The 23,387-nt window shown below is 37.1% G+C and overlaps 1 protein-coding gene and 1 long non-coding RNA gene across 6 annotated transcripts in view; one reads left to right on the top strand and one right to left on the bottom strand.

Moving 5' to 3' along the window:
• TSHR (thyroid stimulating hormone receptor) overlaps positions 1-23,387 on the bottom strand; it is a 101,184-nt gene that overhangs the window by 29,826 nt on the left and 47,971 nt on the right. For 4 of the 5 annotated variants that reach the window (XM_015599787.2, XM_006925497.3, XM_015599785.2 and 1 more), the window contains exons 3-8: positions 19,328-19,399; positions 14,191-14,265; positions 8,157-8,231; positions 5,599-5,673; positions 4,094-4,171; positions 1,210-1,278 (exon numbers count right to left, since the gene is read on the bottom strand). In XM_015599787.2, the coding sequence (XP_015455273.1) occupies positions 1,210-1,278; positions 4,094-4,171; positions 5,599-5,673; positions 8,157-8,231; positions 14,191-14,265; positions 19,328-19,399 (444 nt within the window). The remainder of the gene's footprint in view (positions 1-1,209; positions 1,279-4,093; positions 4,172-5,598; positions 5,674-8,156; positions 8,232-14,190; positions 14,266-19,327; positions 19,400-23,387) is intronic. The other variant, XM_025042120.1, reaches the window with a different exon arrangement.
• LOC112473674 overlaps positions 1-23,387 on the top strand; it is a 103,664-nt gene that overhangs the window by 37,279 nt on the left and 42,998 nt on the right. The window contains exon 2 of the long non-coding RNA XR_003044125.1: positions 22,461-22,559. This is a non-coding gene — a long non-coding RNA (uncharacterized LOC112473674). The remainder of the gene's footprint in view (positions 1-22,460; positions 22,560-23,387) is intronic.

Here is a 23,387-nt window from a genome sequence, read left to right as displayed (position 1 = left end):
AGTTGAAAATATATAATTATTAAAAAATATTCAATGAAGTGTTACGAAACAAATCAAACACAAAAATCTGTTGTTTGTTGCTTCAGCTGATTGTTACCCATGATTTTTTTTCTCCTATGTGATTTTTGACTGTGAGCTCATATTTGATTGGTCTTAATCTTTAAAACCTGGGAGCCTACATTAGGATTCTTTCCTCTGTAGAGATTTGCATTTATTTCTGTTAAGAGTCAAGAGGTACTACTTGGCGTGGCACAACCTGTCCAGGTTCCCTGGCTTAATCTAGGAATCTCAGGTTTACATCATGTCCCTTGCCTTCTCATTGTACTAAAGCCTAGTCTCCTGGCAGTACTGATGTTGGCAGCTACCCCAAAGGGAACTTGTGAGCATTTACCACTTTGGTTTCAGCTTCTGGCTTATTAGTTTATTTCTCTCTCTAGGAGCTATGAAAAAAAAATTTTTAATGTATAATTTTGTCATTTTGTAGTGAGAGGTCCCTACAAATTAACTCGTCTACTGTACTGTGGGAAACAGACTCATTTTCATTTGTTAGATATTAGGTTAAAACACACACCAGTACAACTGGACTAGTCCACAAGCTCTTAGACACATAGTATGCCCTGGCATAGATACTGAGGACCACAAAGACCTGATAGAAAGGTATGACAAAGGCAGAAACCCATGTCAGTGGCTATCTTTTTGCCAACATTCTGTTCTAGGAATTATTTATTTGGGGAGAAGGCAAACGTTGGATATAGCTTTTCAGCTATTTCTGAGTGAATCAAATATAAACACATCCTTCCTGAAAACCTGTCAGGAAAAATCTAAAAAGAAATCCTTACTTTTTGAACAGCTTTGGAGTTAGTTAAAGATACTCCCTTCACGTCATGAACATAGTAGATGGACACTGACACACACACACACGCGCACACGCACACACACTCCTACAAAATAACTGTAAGTGACACCATGATTCTCCATTTTATCAAGGATAAAGACTTTGGGACTTAGAACTGGCATCACTGTAAGTGTCTACTAAAAGTGGCTCTTGCCAAGTTCCTTTAACATCATCCCAAGTATTGGTCATACTATGTGGTTGAGGAATGCTCTGGTAGAAACTATCTCTAGAAGAATTCCACCCCATTGGACAGCCCTTCCTGGTGGTGGGAGTCTGGGGAAAGATAGCAGTTTCCATGGTTATCCTTGACTTACACAGCATCCAGCTTTGTCCCATTGAAAGCATGTCCTTGGACTGAAGTCAAGCCATTGTTGTATAGTTTCCTACAATCAACAGAGAGAGTAGAAATCAGTGACTTATACGAGGTGGTGCTAGCCCTTTTCTGGGGTTGGGCTTCATTTCTTCAGTATGTGCATGAAGGTTCTCAGGTCCCACACACAAGCCCCATGAGAAAACGTTACAGTATATCTTACTTGGGACATAGAATAATATTTCTCAGTTTTAATCCCCATTATCCAGACTTAGCTTCTAGTAACTTTAAGCTGCTGCTCAGAAGCAGATTCACTCTGGGGAACAAAGATTTGCTACCATTAAGGACTTTTTAAAAACGTTCTGCATCTACTCAAAAACACAAGAGTTTCAGGTAATGGTTAACCCAATGTCAACAATGGAGGAATAGCTACAGTTTCTTAAGATGCGCGCTTTTAAGAACATTGTTCTCCTGAATGCATAAGTTTTATATTTTTCTATGTAAAATTCTATTTCACATTTGTATTTTATTCATATTTTTTTTTCTCAGAGTTTATTACAGATTAAATGCTTAGTGGTTGTCGGGTGAATTAAATTGGACTTCAAAGACAAATTTAAGAAAGTAGCTAGACCATGCCTTTTTGTGGAAATTTTAATGTTTTATTTTGTTGCTATATTTCTGCAACCAATTAATTCATACAGTGATTCCAGCTGGACTAAAGTGTTATCACCTGTATTTCCTAGTTAAATTACTGAGACATACAGGTAACTTGCCAAAACCACGTCGATGCAGAACTGTCAAGAATCAGGGTTTCTGACCTCAAAAATGATTCTTCCCACTCACTGAAAGCACACACCCTTTTGTGGAGGAGAAGGAGCCTCAGCTGTGGGAACTCTGGTTCCCACATGGGCGTCATTAGGAGCTATTGCCATGAGATAAGAGAAAGCAGCATGACCACAATCAGGCACAGCTAGTGGCAAGTGTAGGGGAACTCTGAGCGCTGCTGCAAATCATCACCTATAAACTCTGGTAAGAAGTAAGAAGCTTAAAGAGGCTCCAAATTTGAAATTAGAACTGGCTCTGTCACTTCATAGCGAGTGATCCTGATAATTTCTCAACCTCTTTTATCCTCAATTTCTTATCTGTGAAAATATGATAATAATACCTAATCAACAGGCTGCTGGGAGGATGAAACAGTTATGTATTTAACAGTGAGGGACACTTATGAGACGGCCTTGTTAAGAGGAGTACCCTGAAAACTTGGATTTATCCTATGTAGTTGTGGAAGACTGAGAGGTAGTCTTTGTTTTTGCTTGTGTTTTGTTTGAAATAATTACACAGCGAGTTTAATTCCACCTACTAAGGTGTCCTGGGTGAGGACTGCAATGCACAGGGACACTAGATACAGAGGCTGAGAAAGCACTGATAGTTATTTTATTATTTTATTTTATTTTGTTGTGAACTAGAGTTCTTTTATGAAGATGTGAGAATTACATATTTGGTAGTTCTATTTTCCCAAGCTTTGTCCATAGTCCTAGACAATAAAAATGTTCTTTGTTGGAATAACATTTTAGACAGCAAATAATACTCATTAGACAAGTAGGGCTTGCAAAGAAAAAATAGCAAAGAAAGAAAAAGGAATAACAAACTTTGATCGAAACTCTATTTTACTGGGAAATGGGTACAAACTCTGCCGTTGGATACATATCCTTTCACATTTATAGTTTTTTAGGCATGAGCTTCAAAAAAGCAAGGACTTTTGCAGAAATATAAAAATAATCATCTGTAAAGATAATAGACAAGCCATGCCATTCTCACCTCTAGATTTCAGGAAATATGAGTTTCCCTCATCTAGATGTTTATAAAATGCCCACTGGGCCCCATGCTAAGTGTGGGACAATGAGCAGCTTTCACTTGAGAGGGTTGCTTGAATGTTATGAAGATAACATTCTGTAAAGAATTTGAATGGAGTTTCCGTATGATGAGCAGTAAATAGCTCAATGGAAACCTTTGGAAAGAAGGTAAATGGCCTTGAGCTTTGGGGCTGAGCAGGCTAAGACTCCAGGTCTTTGCTGCACTGTCAAACGAAATGGTGGCTGAGAAGGAGTCTCTTGTCTTTTTAGTAGAGCCCTCCCATGTTTCAAGGAGAAGGACGAATGGAAATGCTCCACTATGGAGAGAGTCCTAGAGGTTGGAATATTTTGTGAACTTCTCTGATAACGTATCTCTTTTTGAACACCTAAAGAGCAGAAACCATTGAAACTCTGAAAAAATGATGTTGAACCGCAATATTCACTATCCCTTTATAAGAGCTTAATAACACTTCATGATGACAGAATTAAAGTGTGACTGCAGGTCTGAAAAGCCCTTAGTGACACCTCAGTGACTGTGGATAAGTCATTTAAATTTGCTTTAACTCCAGGTTCTTCCTCTGTCCAATGGAAATACTAGAATATACATTATTATAATGCCTATAGGCCGCATTTGGCCCACTGCTAGTTTTTGTAAATAAATCTTTATCGGAGTATAGCCATGCTCATTAGTTTATGTATTGTGTGTGTCTGTGTTTGCCCTACAGTGACAGAGTTGAGCACTTGCCACAAAAGTGATGTGGTCTGTAAAACCTAAATGGCTCTTTACAAATAAAGTATGCTGACCATTTCTATAAGGGAATATACTCTTGTCTTGTTACCTAAACCATTCTGTCATCTAGAGCACCATACCATAAGGCAATACACTTATTCAATTATGTGAAACCCTTGGTAGACCACAGAACACACACTATAAAGTAGTGTGGTTCTTGCATGGCCTATGAAAATATGAAAATAGCTCAAATCAAAATTCAGTTGTTGGCATTTGCAGGATGGAAAAATTATAACAATACTCACAGTGTCAAGGTTTCATTGCACAGCCCCTGAAAAGCATTCTCAGGGATCGAAGTCATGTAAGGGTTGTCTGTAATTTCACTGCAAGAGAGGTACAAAAAAACACTTAGGAAAAGAAACTATTCTGGAGCTGGGCCCTTATGGTACATATGCACTTCAATAAATAACCTGATGTTATTCTGTTTAGTCTTATCTCTTTTTAAGTTTCATTGACCCATCTTCACTTCTGGGGGCTCAGAGGTCCAGTGAGGTGGTGAGAGTTATTCTAGGTGAACATGCTCTCATAGCTCTAAATGCACAGTAAGTGAGTGAGCTTTAGATGTGGGCTGAGGTTCCTGATTTAATCCTCGTCTACAAACAGAGCATGTAGGTCTCAGAGACTTCTTATGAATCTACATCAAGTACTTTGTCCATAGCAATTAGAGTTTTATAAGGGTATGGAACCTTTAAAAAGGGTTGGTAGAATGGGATCAATGGATTTCCTTTCATAAGTATTTCTAAAGTGTCCTACACTTGCAAAACACTGCCAGGCAAGTGCTCCTGGAGAATATTTTTATGCCAGTCTAGTTGTTGGAAGACCAACTATAATTTGAACTGAGCTCTTCTGCAGCAAAGAAGCATGGTCAATTTTTTCTAGCAAAATCCCAAGAGTTTGAATCCTATCACTACACATTTTATTGACTCTGTAGTGCAAACACAGCCTATAACTCTCTCTGCATACACCTTTTCACGTCTGTACAATTAGGTAAAGCATTTGACTGTGTCGTGGGACAGGTGACTGTGTCATGGGTTTTAGAAAAGAGCACATGTTCACCAATCAGGAGCCACAGGAAGTAGTTTAAGCAACACTAGTGACTCTTGGGACTCTGCTCAAACAAAATCATTTAGGTTTTCTCTTCCTTAGTTTCCTCATCTGCAGAATGGAAAAATTATAATTTCCTTTTATGCTTTAAAAGGTAGTTGAGAGGCACAAACTTGATAATACTTGGGCGAGTGTTTGAAAATCTATTAAAAACTACATGAAAACTAAAGTATCATTGTTATCACCAAAATTTCCTTCTATTTAATCATTTCTATCAGCAAACAAACATGCAATAATTTCTATCATTAAAAAAAACAACAACACAACAAACCTTTTCTCCTGATCTAATATCCTCCAACCACTAAGACATTTTCTACTCCTTTTTAATAGTAAACCTTCTCAAAAAGAATTTGTATTATCACTCTCTCATTCTCCCTCTCTGATTCTCTCTTGAGCCCACTCTAACCAGACTTCTCCACCAAAAGCGCTCCACTGGACCTGTCTTTGTTAGAGTCACATTGCTAAGCCCAGTGGCCATTTCTCAGTCCTTGCCTTATTCATTCATCAATGCATTGGTCACTGCTGATCACTGCTTCCTTCCTGAAACAATTGCTTCACTTGGCTTCAACGAACTTCCATGGTTGCACTCCATTCCTTGTCATTGACCAACAAAATATTGCCAAACACCACATGTACGCATACTCACAGTATAAAGAATACATCAGTGGAATAAACTTTGGTCAGGTCAGGGAATATTCTAAGTCCAGTGTTGAAAATGCCACTAAAGTAATGAAAAAGAAGGAAAAAAGAACAGAAATTAGGTAAGAAAATTAATACATAGGAAGTAGAATAACATAATAGCTGAAAGCATGCATTCTGAAATTGGACTGGAGTCAAATCCTAACACCTCCACTAAATATCTGAGTGACCACAGGCAATTTCTCATCCTTGGATGAGATGATGCTCCCTCAAGGTGCAAGAATATAATCCAGTCCACTAATGTCAAAACATCTTTTGTTTAGAAGAATGTGGGATTGTTTGAACCAAGTAGGATTTCTAGAAATAGGAATTCAGGTCTTTCTCTCTCTCTCCTTTTGTCTGTCTGTCTGTTTGTCCCCCCCCCGCCCCCGCATCTATCTATATTTAATACATATTAATATATATACAAAATAAGGGGAGGATGGGGCAGGAAGATAGTATAATTACCTAATGTTAAGCCAAGCTTTCTCTTTCAAACTCTACACTATATTGTGTTCATTATTTTGCCAAGAATGGTTTTCACATGGGAGTACCATGGAAGCAGTACTGTTTAAAAAATATGTCCAGAAAGGGAAGGAAATCAGTTAAAATGTCTTCACTTTACAAAATTTGTGTCATCAAGGCAAAATGTCAAGATTAAAAGATGTGCACAGAACAGCCTGAATCAAAGAAAACCTGTCAGGCTCCTAATGCCTCCAGATTTAGTTGTTTTAACATTTGTTGCAGCTGCTAGAATGTTCTAGACAGAGGAAGCAGAGACTTTTTTGAGTGGTTTGGCATGGTATAGTGTGAGACCTAGACACTACCAGTAAAGCCTTAAAGAAAGTCTTCCAGTAGAAAAAAACTCTAGTTCTATTGATGTACCTTCTAAAGCAAATTCTGACCTGACTCCCTGTGGAGGGGAAGGCATAGGATTTGAAGCGGAAGCAGGAGCCAGGGTCTCAAAAAGAGCTAATGGGACATTGAAGATAACAAGAAGAGAGATGAGATCCCATAAGGTATATTTGAAGAACAGTAAACAAACTAGTTCAATTTTAACAGTTGTTCACATGGAAGAATTGGGGGAACCCAAGACTTAAGTGGGAACCATATAGGAAAAGGCTGGAAATGCTAGATTAGGGACTTGGACAAGGACCTCTGTATCAAAATCCCAAACAAGCTCACCTCCTTTTTGATGTCTCCTCTAATTACCTGTACCCCTAAGTAATGTATGTACCTGTCACTTGTCACTAGTATTCTCTTATAAGGGAGGAACTTTTCAATTGCATTTATAGTATCTTCCTCAACTAGCTTGTAATCTTCTTGAAGGCAAGGACAATATTTTATTGTCTTACATGTTCCCCAAAAAGCCTTGCACATAGTAGGGGATTATGATGTCAAAAAGTTATTGATTGATTGAAACATAGAGTCCATAAAGGAGGGATTGCCTTGACCTGTAAGTTTTTATTACTTCCCAGATATCCCTTCAGCCACATAACCCCATCGATATCCTTTTCCATTCTCCCATCGTCTCCCACTTCCACCTCCTCAGTACATAACTATTCTTAGTTCCCCAAATAAGTCATGTGGTTCCATACCTTTATGTCTTTACCATGCTTTTCCATCCACCTGTATTTCTCTTCTACCCCAACCTACTTCTTTTCCTGGACAACTTCTATTCATCCTTAAAGGCTTATTTCATAAAGTATATATGGATATATACTTTTATTTAAAATCCCTAGATGGAAATGAATTATGTTAATAGTGATTATTCCTAGGTATTGGGATTAAGTTTGACTTTTTTTTTCTCATAACGTTTTTATGTTCTAATTTTTTACAATACACATGAGCTGGAAAGAAGAGAAGGGAAGGATTCTTCCAGCTGGTGCCTAGAGGACGTGAAGCCAAACATACACATCCACGGAACACATTTTTGTTGAGCACCTACTCTGTGCTAGTCAGTAAAGATGCAACAGAGAAAAAATGTTGTGTTCCCTTGCTGTCATGGAGGTTATGGTTAGATGTCACCCAAGCAAAGCAGTAAGTGCTGTCCCTTCCATTTTTGTCCCCCCAGCCTCCAAGAGATTGGATTTTACCCTTTGTAGCTTTTTTTTTTTTTAATGTGTAACGGTCACTCTAATGTTGTCATACTCATTTTCTAATAAAATTGGCCAGTGGGATCTCAAAGTTTTGTTTTGTTTTGTTCTGTTATACTTCATTTAAAGACTACATCTACATGATGGCGTTTTACCCCTCATGTCTCTTGGAGCAGGTGTCTGGACCCAGCAGTAGGTGCTGACTTTTGGATAGATATTTTAAATGTGGATCATTTCACCTCATACTTTGCATGATGATGGGAAAGGGTGGAGAGAACATCACAGGATATGATTTGCCCCGGCCCTTATGCCACTAAAATGATTATAGTCCACATCATCCTAGGGAGATTCCTGCGGACAATGGCATTATAATTCTCTAGGAAAAATTTAAAAAATTATAAAATGAGATTGGAGAGCAGTTAATACTTACAGGAACTTCAGAAGAGGCAGTTCTTTTAGGGCACCAGGGTCTATGTAAGCCAAGTTTCTGGTGTTTCGAATCTCTCTGTAAAAGTTATAAAGAGCACGTTCACTAAAATACATCCATTTCTGTTTTTATCAAAGATGAAACAACATAAATCAGGTTTAACAAATGTTTATGAAAAGGATACTCATTTACCTGACACCCCAAGGACCCTTTCTGCCAAGAGTCTGTCCCATCAGGCACTTGGGTTGGAGGTGCCTCAGTGTTCGTGTAAAATGTGAAAACACAACAACAGCAGAACGCTGGGCTTGGTGTTTTGACTAAGGAGTGTGAAACTGACTTTGGAAAAGAGGGGATGGAATTATGTCTTAGAGCAGAAACCACCTCCTCAGTTGACTGTCTATATTCAGATAACCTTACTGGCGCATTGTCTTCATTAGCATAACTTTTGCCCAGGCAAATAACTTTGTTGTTCATTACAGGAACTTCTTAAAAGACCCATCAGTGCTTCAACAGAAAGTATCAACAGTTTGTTCATATCCCAAGACTCTTGAAACCCCTCACCTCAAAGTCTTTGCCTTGTTGTTTCCATTAATCCTAACTTATCATATCATGATCTTTGTCCAGCCAAGACCCTGCATGAAAAGATCCACTTTAAACTAGATTTATACCTTTGTCCTGGTTTAAAACTAAAAGCCCTGTATCCTTGGAACTCTTCGTCCAGGTAAACTGGGACGGTTGGCCACCCTACCGCACCATCTCAGCAGTATCCTTCCCTGCCCCTGGGAGTGGCCATCAGACTCTGTCAAGGCTGTGTTCTCTCTGCGTGGTGAGAAATAAACTCCTCGCCAGAGCTTTCTGTTTGGGGAGGAGGGTTTGAACTGCTGTCAGAGACAATCAAGTGTAAGCTAGAGAGAAGAGTTTGAAAACGGTCTGAGTGTGGTTTGCAATCTGGAAAACTGTTCCAGAAGAAACCATTGTTGAACAAGCAGACTTGAGTGAGTGGCCCAAGAGAATGCTACAGTGAAACAAAGTGCAGACCAACTGAATTAGCTTTAGAGGCAGTGCGTGAACGGGAAATGGAGCACTGCTGTGGTCACCGCCATTAAATGAGGCTGCGGCCTACCCGCTGGCTGTAAGAGAAGAAAGCGGAGGGAGAGGCCGCAAGGAGAGAGGGGGAGACACAAAAGAAGAGATGGATTTCTGGGGGGAAATGTAAGAGTTAAAGGAAAGATGAACAAGGGATGTCATAAGAAAACACCAGAGAAAAGAAGCCGCTTTCTGAGGTAAGAAGGCAGCTCAAAATTTGCTCACAAGTGACTTAAAAAGAAAATCTATGCTGAGAGAAAGATAAACTCTGTATGATATCACTTATCTGTGGAATCTAAAAAAAGCTAAACACAGAGAAATAGAAAGTAGAGTGGCGGTTACCAAGGGCGGGAAGGTAGGGGTAGTGTAGGGGAGATATTGATCAAAGAGTACAAACTTCCAGTTATAAGATTTATGAGTTCTAGGGATCTAATGTATAACATGGTGCCTATAGCTAATAATACTGTATTATATACTTGAAAGTTGCTAAGAGAGATCTTAAATGTTTTCAGAAAAAAGAAATGTTGATTATGGGATGGGATAGAGGAGTTAGCTAATGCTATGGTGGTAATCATTTTGCAATATATAAATGTATGAAATCAATGCATTGAGTGAGTACCTCAAACTTACACAATGTTATACGTCAATTATAGCTTAATAAAGCTAGAAAAATAAAATCTCTGCTGAAGCAAGGAAGGGGAGGGGGCATGGACTGCTAGTAGTTTCGCTAAATGAAGACAATGTCAGAAGTGAATGTAGCTGGTATAACCTTTTCAAAGATAGAAAGCAAGGAGGAATAGAGATGGGTCCCACAGAACCTCTGATAAGAGACGGGTGAAAGAGGAGTTCAAATTTGAATGAGTTCCAAGCATGCCTGGGAGGGTGACTTTGAATCCCACAATTCTGAGTAAGCGATTTTGGCCCAAGCATGTAGGAGGGTAGCTATACTGCCAGGAAGCCGGGGACACCAGGGCATACCTCCTATCACTTAGGCTAGTGCTACCAGTGAGGGAATTGCAGAACTGACTTAAGTGAAGCAGGTAATATCATCCTCATTTTGCGGACAAAATGATGGAGACATGTTCAGAAAGGTTAAGTGACTGATCTGTTATACAGTTGGAGACAACTGACCCTGGACCTTAACCTAAGACTTCTAATTCCAAATATAGCTTTTTTTTTTTTTTAATGTTTCAAGATCATCCAACAGAACTATTTATTGGATTTCAAATAAAATGGACATTTAGATGAAAAGTATAACATTGATGCCCAGTGTGCAATGTTTTCACAAACCAGAGGATTAATAATTTAGCATACATTAAGTTCATTTAATCATGTGTCTAGATTCTGGGTTTTTTTTTTCTTCTCCTGAGAAACATTTGTTAATTCTTAATAAGAGCCAAGAATAGAGAAATTTGGTTAAAATGACTGGCAGTGTGGTGGGCACTTAGTAGTCCAGCCTAAACCCAAAGAAGTTGAGAAGTCAGCAAGGTGAGAGAAGGTAATTTTCAGGTTGGGGGGAAAGGGGCAAAAAGGGGAAATAAAGGCTTAAAGCCCTTCTAATTAAGGAACTTTCCAACTCCTGAGTTCCTTCCATTGTCCTATGCCCCCTTTCCTACCTCAGTCATTCAACAGGCATTAGATCATGGCATTGGACTGTGATCCTCAGCCTTAGGGATATTTGCCCACACCCTAAACATCCCCAGTCCATGAGTGAAAAGCACACCAAGCTGGGTGACAAATTGAGGGCAATAATGAAGTCGAGTTAGCCTTTCACCTGCAAAGTTAGATGGGGCCAAGGGAGATGAGAGCTTCAGACTCATGCAGGGCAAACAGACAAAGTTAGAATGAGGTCTCTGAAGAGAAGAGAGAAGAGAAGAGAAGAGGAGAGGAGCGGAGAGGAGTGGGGAGGAGCCGCACCAGTCAGCACAGCTGGACTTTTAAGAAATACAAACACAATAATGCGTAAGACTATGTTGTTTAAAACAAAAAACTGAACGAGAACATTAGCCAAAAACTAGATCTCGGCCAGTCCTCAGCTTCTTTTTGATGATTACTTCATTTTGATTTTCAATTTTTTTCTAGTCTGCTTTTAAGTGCCAATAGTTTTTTTAAAAAAAAAAAAAGGAGGCAGGCCCTGCTGACTCTCGCTAGGTCTGTTCGCTCTAGCGAGTAGAGGGGAGAGATTCATTAAAATTAAATGAATAATTGTTAGACATCTGTTATGTGCAATTTTACCAAGTGCTCTTGAGATATAGAAAAGTAAAACCTAATTATTTAACTTTTATAAACAAGATATGTAATTATTGGCAAAGCCATAATTATGTTACTTTAAATTATTATTTTTCTATTGGCTAAATTTAAAAAATTTTTTATTTTTCTATTAGAGATTAGAGTTGACATTAAGTATTATTTTATATTAGTTCCAGATATACAGCATAGTGGTTAGACATTTATATAATTTACAAAGTGATTCCCCCCGATTAGTATAGTACCCATATGGCACTATACATAGTTCTTACAATATTATTGACTATATTCCCTGTGCTGTACTTCATTTCCCTGTGACTATTTTGTAACTACCAATTTGTATTTCTTACTCCCTTCACTTTTTTCACCCAACCCCCAACCCCTCTCCCATCTCCCACCAATCGTTCTCTGTATCTATGAGTCTGTTCTCATTTTGTTCGTTCACTTATTTTTCCTTAGATTCCACATATAAGTGAAATCATATGGTGTTTGTCTTTCTCTGACTTATTTCACTTAGCATAATACCCTCTAGGTCCATTCATGTCGTTGTAAATGGTAAGATTTCATTATTTTATGGCTGAGTAATATTCCATTGTATGTATGCACTGTACAGTACCAAAGTGAAAACTGGGACTAAGAATTAGATAAATTAATTTTAAAGTAACATTTTATGGTAGGCTTTTATCACATAACAAATCACCCATGTATTTTAACATCAAGTATTAATTTCAAGATTAATGTATATTGAAGGAAACTTTAACTTTTCAAAAGTTTATTTCAACTGGCTATAAAGATAATACATACACAATGTAAAAACTTTTAAACACATTTACAGCAAAACTGTGAAATCTCCCATCATTCCATGATTCAAAGAAAATCAGTTTTTTTCTTTCTGTAAGTATATCTTTTTTTTTTTTAAATAGCATTACATCAAAAGCATTTCCTCTAAGATTAAATAGTCTATGACAACAGATTTCTAATGGTCACTCAGTATTTCCTATTAAAACATTCTCTTAGCTAAGCATTTGAACAGTTTCCAAAGCTTTGCTATTATAAATTAACTATGAGACAAATGGCATTTTATGTAATCTTTTTCTCACTCCTTTGTTTATTTTATTAGGGGAAATTTATAGAAGTGGAATTACTGGGTCAAAAAATATAACGCCTGTCAAAGTTCTTGGTGTATATTAGATCTTTGGCTTTTAAAGTCCTGATTTTTAGACTAGCACTCACTTTCCAGTAACAATCTATAAATTCACAGAATAAGTTATTTCCTACATTATCAAGGCTTTTTAATGAAAAAATCTTAATTATTCTACTTTGATAATTATCAATGAAATATTTTACCACTAACGATCCATTATGTAACCGGGAAAAATAATCTATAATAGAAAGGTGATATTCATGATTTTGATGAATCTTTTAACTTATCGAGGAGTTAAAAATAATAGATGTTAATTCAAATACAGTTTATGAATGTTCAGATTTTTGAAGCAGATTGAGGAAAATGTAAGCTTATCAGCAGATTAGCCAGTGGAAATAGAACATTATAAAAGTGATTTTCCAAATTGCCAGGAAGATACATACTGTTACTTTTATGATTATATAATGATCAGGACTAAGACTAGTGCTCTTGAAAACTCCAACAAATCTACTGGACTCAATTTATTGAGTCAGCAAAATTAAGTCTTCTTACACTAACTGCCAAAAAACACACATTTTATCTACCTAGCTGTAGAATTTTTATTTACTTCTGATTTTTAAAAAATCTACATAAAAGTAAAAACAACTTTCTGAGGCTAGCATTTAAAAAAAATTAAAGAGATACGAAGTGTTTGCATTGGTTTTGGCGGCAGACACGCTTGGTTTCAAATTCTGACTCCGAAATTTCTTAGCTGTGTTAGGTGTGTATTACCATCTTCATTTACATAGTGGAAACAGAGGCTTAGTGAGATTAAGTAGGATAGTAAATGTGAAGCACTTTTAACAGAGTGCTTGCCCATAAAAGGCATTCAGTAATTAGTAGCTATTATTAATAGGAGTAAAGACACCAACCATCTCTATGCTGCTGGCTTCTTGACAGAGCAAATGAAATAGAAGATGGAAGTGGCCAGTGTTTCATCACTTTACGGGTATAAATCTTTATCAGATGTACACTTTTGGGTCCAAATAATATCTCAGCTGAAGTTTAAAACTCAGAAAAACTGATTTGTATCCACTGAGCACTCAATAATTTACAAGGAAACTTGCTGTTCTTATAGTTTTCTATTACAAATCCTCAATGTCTTTTACCCATTGATAACTGATATATAATGGCCACTTCTTCTGGCTATCAAATTATCACAAAATAAGTGGCTAAAATAACAACCATTTTATTATAGCTCACTATTTTGTGGGTTAGGATTTTAGGCAGTGCTAAACTGGGTGATTCTTCTGCTCCTGTAGCATCCACTGGGATTACTGGTTGGTTTTTAGCTGGCGTCTGGATCAATCTGGAAGGTCCAAGATGGTTGTACTTCTCTGCCTGGGCATTGCTAGAAGGCTAGGCTCGCCGAGTCCTTCTCCAAATCCATTTAATCTAAGGGCCTCCCCATATGGTCTTCCCATCAGCATAGTTGGACTGTTAATTGCCATCCAGAACCCCAAAATGTCAGCCAAGAGTGGCAGTGGCTTGGGTTTGTGCTGCACTTTTCATCGTACTTACATGTGAGTCATTTTACTCAAATTGTAGAAGGAATGTGACTCCAGCCGCTGCAAAGTTGCATCTATTGATAAGTAGCTGAATGTCAAAAATATAAGACAAAGTAGAAAGTTAGGAAGGTCATTTATTCCAAATACACTCTTAATTTTGATGTAACTTCTTTGTCAGGGGCTTCCCAGATCATAAAACATGCACAACCCTCTGATTTCTCCCTAATTATATTAAAATTAGTTACTACTTTTTTCCAGATCTTGTGATACCTGAAAGTTTCCCAATACATTAAGTCCTATTCATCCTTCAGGTTTCATTTTACTGATACTTCTTTCAGAAGCTTATCCCAAATTTCCTGAATAAATTTTCCATAGTATATCCGCATAGTACCAGAAACTTCTTCTTTTACTAATTATCACAGTGTAACTTGGCAACTGGACGATATTCAATTTATGTTGTCTCATTAGACTGAAAATTCTCTGAAATGGAGAACTATGTCTGTTTTTGGTGGCCATTGAATCTTGAGTCTCTTTCATAGTGCTTAGCATGCAGTAGACTCTCAATTAATATGTATTAAATGAATGAATGAATAAATGAATACATGAGTTACTCAAATAAGGAGAAAATGAAAGGTATTAGAATGAATGAGGCATCTTTAATGGAGTACCTAATAGTATGGTATTAGAGGTGTAGTTTCAAAGGCGAAGAGAAAGTCACAATGCCCTAGTGGAACATTCCGTAGGGTGGTGACTACAGATTATCTACAGACTTCTCCTCTTGGTTTTGATGAGGCTGAAAAATTTCAAGGTTTGTTTTGAACTTTGTAAGCAAAAGATAGCTCAAATATAAGTGTTAAGTACTAAAAAGGAGAAATACAAGAATACAGAAGGAATGACATTTCAAATAGTCTCCTCAAATTCCATCCTGTAATTACAATGACTAATGCAGCCAAATTCAATGACTACTTTTTATTGAGAGGCATTTCTATGACATTTGGGAAAATTAACAATTAACAGATGGTGTTCACCTGTAGCCCACAGCAGAGATTCTCAACCCTGACCATACAATTGAACTACTTGGGAGGCTTTTAAAACAGAGAGATATCCAAGACTCTGTCCAGGATAATCAAGTTGGTGTTTATGAAGGATGAAGAAAATACTTTATTTTTAAAAAACTTCCCAGTGTGCAGGCAGGATTGAGAACCACTGGCCTATACTTTGAATTGAATCTGCCAGTAAAATATTTTCATTAACAGAAGTTTATAAAAGGAGCTCTCACTGTTCCATTTGAGTTTTTACCATGGTCACTGTTAGTTTTCTAAAGGTCCTGTGCTTTCTCTTTGAATTATCTATTTTCTAAATAATTATCCTTCGATTTATCAAGTCTCCCAAGCTTTTGTCACTTCTGAATAACATTACATAGGTTATTTCAATCGAAATATCATATCTCTAACATAGAGGAAATAATAGAATACATTGAAAAGAATTAATTTATTGTGTAGAGATTGTAGGGTTTTATATGGATGAAGTAGAACCATCTGAAAGACAAGATTAATTTTAAAGGTTGCAAACTTGTTTATCTAACTTTGCATCAGATCCACTGCTTCGAAATGTCTCTTGAATTTCTTAGTTTAGCGTACAAAGCTTTCTCCAGGTTGTAGTGGGATAGTCATTCAGCCCATGTCATAGTAACTGAAAGTCTAGTTTCTCCAACTGAATGATACTTCTTTAGAAGTCTCTTAAAGCTCAGCTGTGAGGCCAACATGTAGGAAACGTTTATTTAGTGCAATGAAAGGAGTGATTCCTGTTTGCTTATTCCACTACTATAACTAGGAAAAATCAGATCCCACTTCTTTCTCAAATTTCTTATCATTTAAGTCTTATGTAATCACTAGGGTGAGCATATCATTTATCATCCCAAATAGGATATTTTTGTGAGTTAAAACAGGGTGCTGTTAATAATTATGCCAAACTAATAGGTAGCAATTTGTACTGTCATCCTGGTCATCTCTCTCTTGCCCCTAGATATATCACCTCTTTAACTATTATTCAAGTGTGTGTGTGTCCCTTCATTTAACAAATATCTATTGAACATTTACTGTATGTCAGTAAATAGCAATTGACCAAACAGAAGTGTTCCGTAGCCTCAAGAAACTCACAGCAATTGGACATACAGACAGGTAAATGGAATCAACATACAGGGTTATAAGTGCTCTGATCGGGTTCTTTAATGTGGACTAAAGAATCTAGCCCAGTCTCTCTGGAGGTCTTCACTCGAACCTTCCAATCTGCCTGTATATCTCAGTCAACTCTCCTTTAATTGCCCATTGCTTTCATTTCAAACTTTGCCAGTTCCAACCTCAATATTAGTAGATAATCTTTTAATGATTTGTAGAAAAGATTAAAATCTTCAGTAAGGAATTTCTTGAATTCCCTTCCAAAAAAGATATTAATTTACTTGCACCTGCCCCACCTCTTACTATTACTTTCTTGTTACAATGTAAAAGATGACCTGTAGAAGCTCAGTCCCTATGCTGGGTCCCATCCTCTCCTGCCTTTTCAGGGACTTTGTGCTCTTGAAAACCATTCTTTCTTTACTTTTTTTTTTTTGGCCTCCTCTCTACTGATTTTGTTCCCCTGGTCCCAGTTACATCTACCTGTTTGTGACTCTCAAGCCTCAAACTCCACCCAAATATCTCTTGGTTCATTGTCTATATCTTTTCATTTGATGTAAACTCTTTAGGGGCATGAATCTTTCTTTGTTCTCTATCTCTTAGAACAATGATTGGCACATAATAGGGCTGAACAAATATTTCTCGAATGAGTGAATAAAAAAATTATGTCCTGATGTTTACTAGACATATCTGCTTGATGCCTCAAAGGCACCTCAAATGCTATATGCCCCCAAGTGAATTCCTAACTTATTCCCTGCCCCTCTGCAGCAAAGCCACAGGAAACTTTGTCTCTGTGAATAAGCTCATCAATCACATAGGTATCCTAGTCAGAAGCCTGAATGAAATTCTTCTCCAACCCTTTCTACCTCCAAATCGATCAACTTTTAAGTTTATGAGTTCTCTTTTATTTATTTCTCAAATCTGACCACGTTTTCTGTATTCCCACTCAACCATCATCATTTCATTTTTCATCCCCACTTGCCCGGGGTCTCACTTCAGCCTCCTCACTAGCTTCCTGTCCCCAGGCTTGCTCCACTTCCATTCGCTTTCCAAAGCACAGTCAAGGGAACGTTTTTAAAACATCTGATCTGTCACTTCTCTGCTTATGATCATTTAGTGGCTTGGTCCTTAGGGAAGATTTCAAACTCTTTCAAATGATTCATAGGCCTTGCACTTGCTTACCTCCCAGTTTTATTATTTTCCCACTACCTACTCTCAGACTCAACAAACTAATTTTAATGTCACAGACAGCCCAGGGTTTTCTCTTATGCCTGGAACTCTCTTTACTTATTTATTTATTTAGCCAGATAATGCAGATTCCAAATTAGGTGCCATTTCCTCCAGGAAGCCTTCCCTGACCACACTCCCCATCCAGGTAATTCACTTCTCATATGAGTTCCCTCAGCACCTTTAGTTTACCCCATCATGGCACTTATTACTCTCTTAAAATAGAAACTGGAGGCTCCATGAGTGTTGTCAACTGTTATATGTGACACATCTAGCAAAATGCCGGGCACGAAGTAGGGCTCAATAAATATTTGTTGAATAAGTGAATATAGTCAAATGGAGACACAAAATAGGCAGTTATATAAAGGAGGTGAGGAAAAAGGAAGAGCTAAGGGGGAATCTGGGGATGTTAGCTTACAGCCCACTAAATTCTGGTGCTGTTAAAAGAAGGAGTACTTTAGGAGAAAGACGAGTTTATTTTGTATATGCTGTTTATTGTGCTTGTGGGACACCAAGGTGATGACATTTGGAAGGAAGTTTGTAATGCAGGCCTGAACTGTAAGAACAGGTCAGGGCTGGAGAGATTCATTTAGGAATTAGTTGTATTGGGTAAAAGTGAAGCCACAGGACTGGGAGTGTCCACTCAAGGAGAGGAGGGTATAGACAAAATACATAAATAAAGAACTAGTATTGAGGGGATTGAAAAAAATGAAATAGGAAGCCAGGAAAGGAGGGTAAGAAAGGGTAGCTAGGGCAAGACAATAAAAAGAGGGATGAGAAAGCAATATCAAGGAAACCAAAGCAGATCAAGAATATGAAAAAGGAAAGGGTGGTTGGGGACACCAAAAACTAGAGATGTTCAGTTAGAATGGCTTCTCAGACTCAGCCTGCCTCACATTTTGGACTAGATAATGCTTTGTTGTGGGAGGGTCTCCTATGCATCGTAGGATGTTTAACAGATCCTTTGCCTCTGCCTGTTCTTTGTCAGTAGTGCCCCCATCTCTGGTGGTGACAACCCAAAATGTCAAATGCCCCTGAAATGATGTAAGAGACGCTCAATAAATGGTCATGAAATGAATAAATTTAGCCGGAAGCTATATAGGCTGCTCCTAGTTGTATTGTCATTTGTTGTGCCTGAATTACTTGCAAATCTTGTCAGAACTGATTAAATGAAATATAGACCTGGTTTATTTCATATACAGATACTCTTTGTCAACTCAACATAGAAGTCCTTTTCCTCCTCAATCTTGAGTGTGGAGCAGTTTAGTTTTCTATGGTTTAGAATTATTTTTAATTCTTTTTTTTTTTTTAAGTGAGAGAAGACTAAAATCATTGGCTCCATGTATGGCAAAATGCAAACATTTGTACTAGTGTGAAAAGTGAATCAAGAATTAATCATTAGGATAGCTCGATTATAGGTAGATATAGAAATTTGTATATGGGAGAGATTCCCAGCTAAGATTTTGCCACCTCCCAAGATGTATTAAAATACATCAAGAATTATTAGGTGTTCAAGGCCAAATGAATTTAAATTTGTTTTAGATTAAAAAAAAATCATTTGGGAATTAGGGAGTGGAGATAGCAAAATCAAATAAACATCTCGTACATAAAATTTCATATACATTAGAAAGATACATGTCATAGACTTATGCAAGTATAATATATAACAAGTATTTTTGTTAATAGAACACATTTAGAAAGCAACATGTCACAAATGCAAACTTTTTTTTATATTAAAAAATTACTTACATCCTGGAAATATTGGGCAGATTTGAAAATGCACGACTGGGAATGGTTTTCAGATGAGTTTCTATAAACTTCCTATGAAAATAACAGTTACACAATTAGAGTTTTAATCATTGGACTTTTCTAATACCTTACTTAATTATGTAGAACATATTATTAGAAGTATGATGGTCCTAGTCCTTATAGTATATATTTCATCATATGTAATCAACAAAAATAATACTTAATGAAAAACATACAATTTTTTCCCCCCAACTAAACAAGAAGTGAGATTCAAATGCAGAAGATGAATCTTCAAACTTCATCTTTGAATTAGCAGTAAACTAGTATGCATTGTCTAACATCATATTCAATTCGTTAACTAAAGGGCAACATAATATATTCATAAGTTCATTAGAACTACAGAATTCATACCATGTACTTGTCGATGGAAATGTCTTGGAATGCCATCAGAACATGTATTAAGAGGAATTAAATGTATTTGATATCTTAAAGATTAAAAATAGTGGTATGGTCACAATTTTTTGGTCTGAGCCAAGGTCTCTAGAACTATTATCTTATCAAATCATCTACTTACTGCAGTTTAGAAATAACTGAAAGACAAAAGCTAGTTCTTCTCAGGATTGTGACATCTTTGCTGCATGTGCAACTTAAAGGTTGTGGCTTTTTTTCCAGTTTGCTTTTATGGCTATTTTTCAGAAACCTGAGACTGTTTTCCTTGTAGATAATGAGACACTTTCATGCATTCCAGTATATCTCTCCACCTAGGTGCTCAGTTTTTACTTCCCTTCTTTTCTATTGCCACTGCTTGAATTGAATCCTGTATAGAAAAGGGTGTACCTACTCTGCTAACTCATTTTGCGAAAAGATAATACTTCATCATGCTTATCATCTTCTCCATGGGGCTCTTTTTGCCATTAAAATATTGGTAATCACACATCATCCATTTACTACCTTATTTAAAGATATTAGACTAGAACTGTGTATTTTTCTTTCTAGGCTGCTGGGTTATTTCTCAACAATCTGTTTCTTTGATCTAGGAGTTCTTTGAATTACTATTTTTGCAGTGATTGAAATATATTTAGAAGTTCTGTTTTCCAGTTCTGCTTGTCAAGAGACTGGAAGTCAACACTTTGTTTTAACCATAAGTACAAAGCCGAACAGACTGACAAACCAACAACTCTTCTTGGATCCATAAAAGAGGGGAAGACATAGGGTAAACTACTGTCCCCAGAATTGGAGAGACAGGCAAATACAGGGCTTCTCAGAGCAGAGACTCATGAGTGAAAACTGCATGGGGGACCAGTGCCGGGATAGGAAAACCTGAGCTGTGATTGACGGATTGCTAGAGGCAAAGTGTGGATAACTCATAGAGCTGAAAATTCCAGGGGAACCCTGTCATAGAGGGACTGCCACGATTTCTTGAGATTTATCTCCAGGAGTTTGACCAGGTTCTAATAGTAAATATCAGAGAAAAATCCCTCTGTGTTTCTAGCAAAGAGAGGAGAAAAGGAACTCGTTGGAAACATACCAGAGCATCAGTTTTTAATAAGGCCTGTCCTCAGGGGAAACTAGTTAACCAAAGCCTAAGTGACCTGGAGAGGGGAGATACCCAACTCTAGCCCACTCTAGCCATCCTGTTGTACCGAAAGGGAGTGGAAAAAAGACTGAGAAACAGTTGTGAAGTTCATAGTCCAGAGGCACAGGTTCACCAAAAGACTAAGACCTAATCACAGGACTATAGACTGATTCCCTTCCTTAACACCTTAACCTCCACATTACGAAAGGCCTATGTATAGCAGTTCCTTTTACCTGGTACAGCGTGTCTGTCTATCAAGAATTATATCTATAACTTGCCAAATGACAGCATCAGAATGGCTGAATTAGTTTATAAAAGGACTTATTAACTTGGTGAGGGATGGTGATGTGAATGACAAAAGAGTAGATTGTCAGCCGTTTGCAACCCTTGGTGTTTCAGCATGAAATTCAATCATGCTTTAATGTGATTTTAGAAATTCGGGTTCTATAAATTACTTGTCCTTCCTCACAGGTCTCCCACTTACATTCCCTTAATTAGGTTGATTTAAAAGCCTGTTGGTCCAGATCCAGCATTCTGAAATTACAAAGATATGAGAGTAACAAGTCATTTGGCTAAAATCTCTGAGTAAAATTAGGCCACACCAAAAGAAAACAATGGATAAGATACATACCTTTTGGTTATCACTTAAGAAGACAGAGATTCTTAAGCTCACAGTCTTACTTATAGAGCATGTCCTAAGGCATGGATTTTGAGGGCATTGTAAGATTGCATGCATGTAGGTAATGTGGAGCTAATTTATAACTTTTGTTGGTTAAAAACTTTTGGGTTTAGTCTGTGTTCAGAAGTAAATAACATATATTTATCAAAAAGATTAGAGTAAGGTTACAATGGTTTCTAAGAATTTTGACGGGACAGAAATAGCATTAAATACAATTTAATAGTAATTGGGTTGAGGGTTTAAATAATGTTTATGTCCTTTCCAGTACGAATTTCTGAAATACGTAATATATGTTTCTTGAATTCTCTCTTTCTCTTTCACACACATAAACACATACATACTTTAAGTTAGAACAAAAATCTTTCTCCTGCTACTGAGTTATTGCAGCCAAAGGGGGTTCATTCCAGAATATGGCACCTCGAAATATTAAAGATTTTAAGTTGGAGGAATTTGAGAAGTGTCAGGTTCAAGAAGGACTCTCTGACCCTCCTTCTTCCCTGGAGCAAGTCATAAGACCCTTGTGGGAGATGCCTTCTCTATACTGGGAGGAAAGGAGCATCCTTATCTCTAAAGATGCAAAGAGGACTCTAGACTAGCCTTTCTAAGTTTTTCTTGGGTTACTGCTCTTAGCTCATACCCCTTTATCCTATTCCATTTTCCCATAACTTCCCACTTTTCATCAAATGAGCATAAAAACACTCAGGTATAATCACTTCGGATCTTCATTTCCCTGTGAAGGATCCATATCACATAAGACTTATATTACATAAAGTTACATGCTTTCCTTTTGTAAATCTATCTTTTGTTACAAAACTCCAGCTAATAAACTAGAAGAGTAGAAGGGGAAAAACATAGATTTTTTTTTTCTTCCTCTATAGTTTCTGGTGACAAGGATAGGAGAGGAAAAGGCTATATACTCCACTTTCCTTGGAGACTGGAGTCGAGGTCTGGGACAAGTGACAAAAAGCCAGCAGAAGGTAAGAACTCTATATCACTTTTGTGGGTCTCTTTTAGTGCTTAGTCTAGAGAGGAAGATAAAAATTTATCTTTGCCTCTTCCTTCCCAAATTCAGATGAGCTGGAAAGAAAAACATTTGTAAGAATTTGTTGTTTGGATTGTGACTTGTGAATTTGGTTTTGAGTACCCATTGGTTATTGATCTTTTCCCTCCTGGGGAAAGCTTTTGTTTTTCTGTTATTTTGTGTGTGTGTCCTGAGAGCTTGGCTTGGTTTCTTGCCCGCCAGGGTGAGCGGGTTGTTAATTACCTTCCAAGTAATTTTCCTAGGACACGGAGATTCTGTGTTTTATCAAAATAACTTCTGTGCTTCATGTTGATTTTATCAAGTCTTTTGATAACTTAAGAAAACTTAATCTTCTTAATATTAAGAGTTTTGACCACAGGTATGTAGCTTTAAACTGTATTTTCCTTTAAAATCTCTTATTGTCTCTGTGGTTAAATAGATGACCGAGATCTTATTTAATCAAGTATTCACATCTTTTGATATTTTGACAAACTTCCCCAAATTAAATTCTAAATAAAATCTTTTTGACTTTGAACTAACTTTGAAATTTCCCAGAGGGTCCTTGCAAAGCAGACTTAAAAAGAGTTTACATGATCCATTATTCTTGGTGCACTTATCTAACTAATTAGGCCAAGTTTAATGAGACTAGACTTATTTTTGCAAATAAAAAGTCTTTAATTGTCCTTGGTAGAAATGGAGGTAATTGTAAAGAAAAAAATCGTTTCAATGAAAAACTACCATCTATCTTTGTGAATGTTTATTATCTTTGAACTATTTTCATCTC

Source organism: Pteropus alecto, unplaced genomic scaffold (genome assembly GCF_000325575.1).
Source record: "Pteropus alecto unplaced genomic scaffold, ASM32557v1 scaffold8, whole genome shotgun sequence".
NCBI lineage: Eukaryota > Metazoa > Chordata > Mammalia > Chiroptera > Pteropodidae > Pteropus > Pteropus alecto.
The sequence above is the reverse complement of the archived record's forward strand: the minus strand, read 5'-3'. Positions and strand labels throughout refer to the sequence as shown.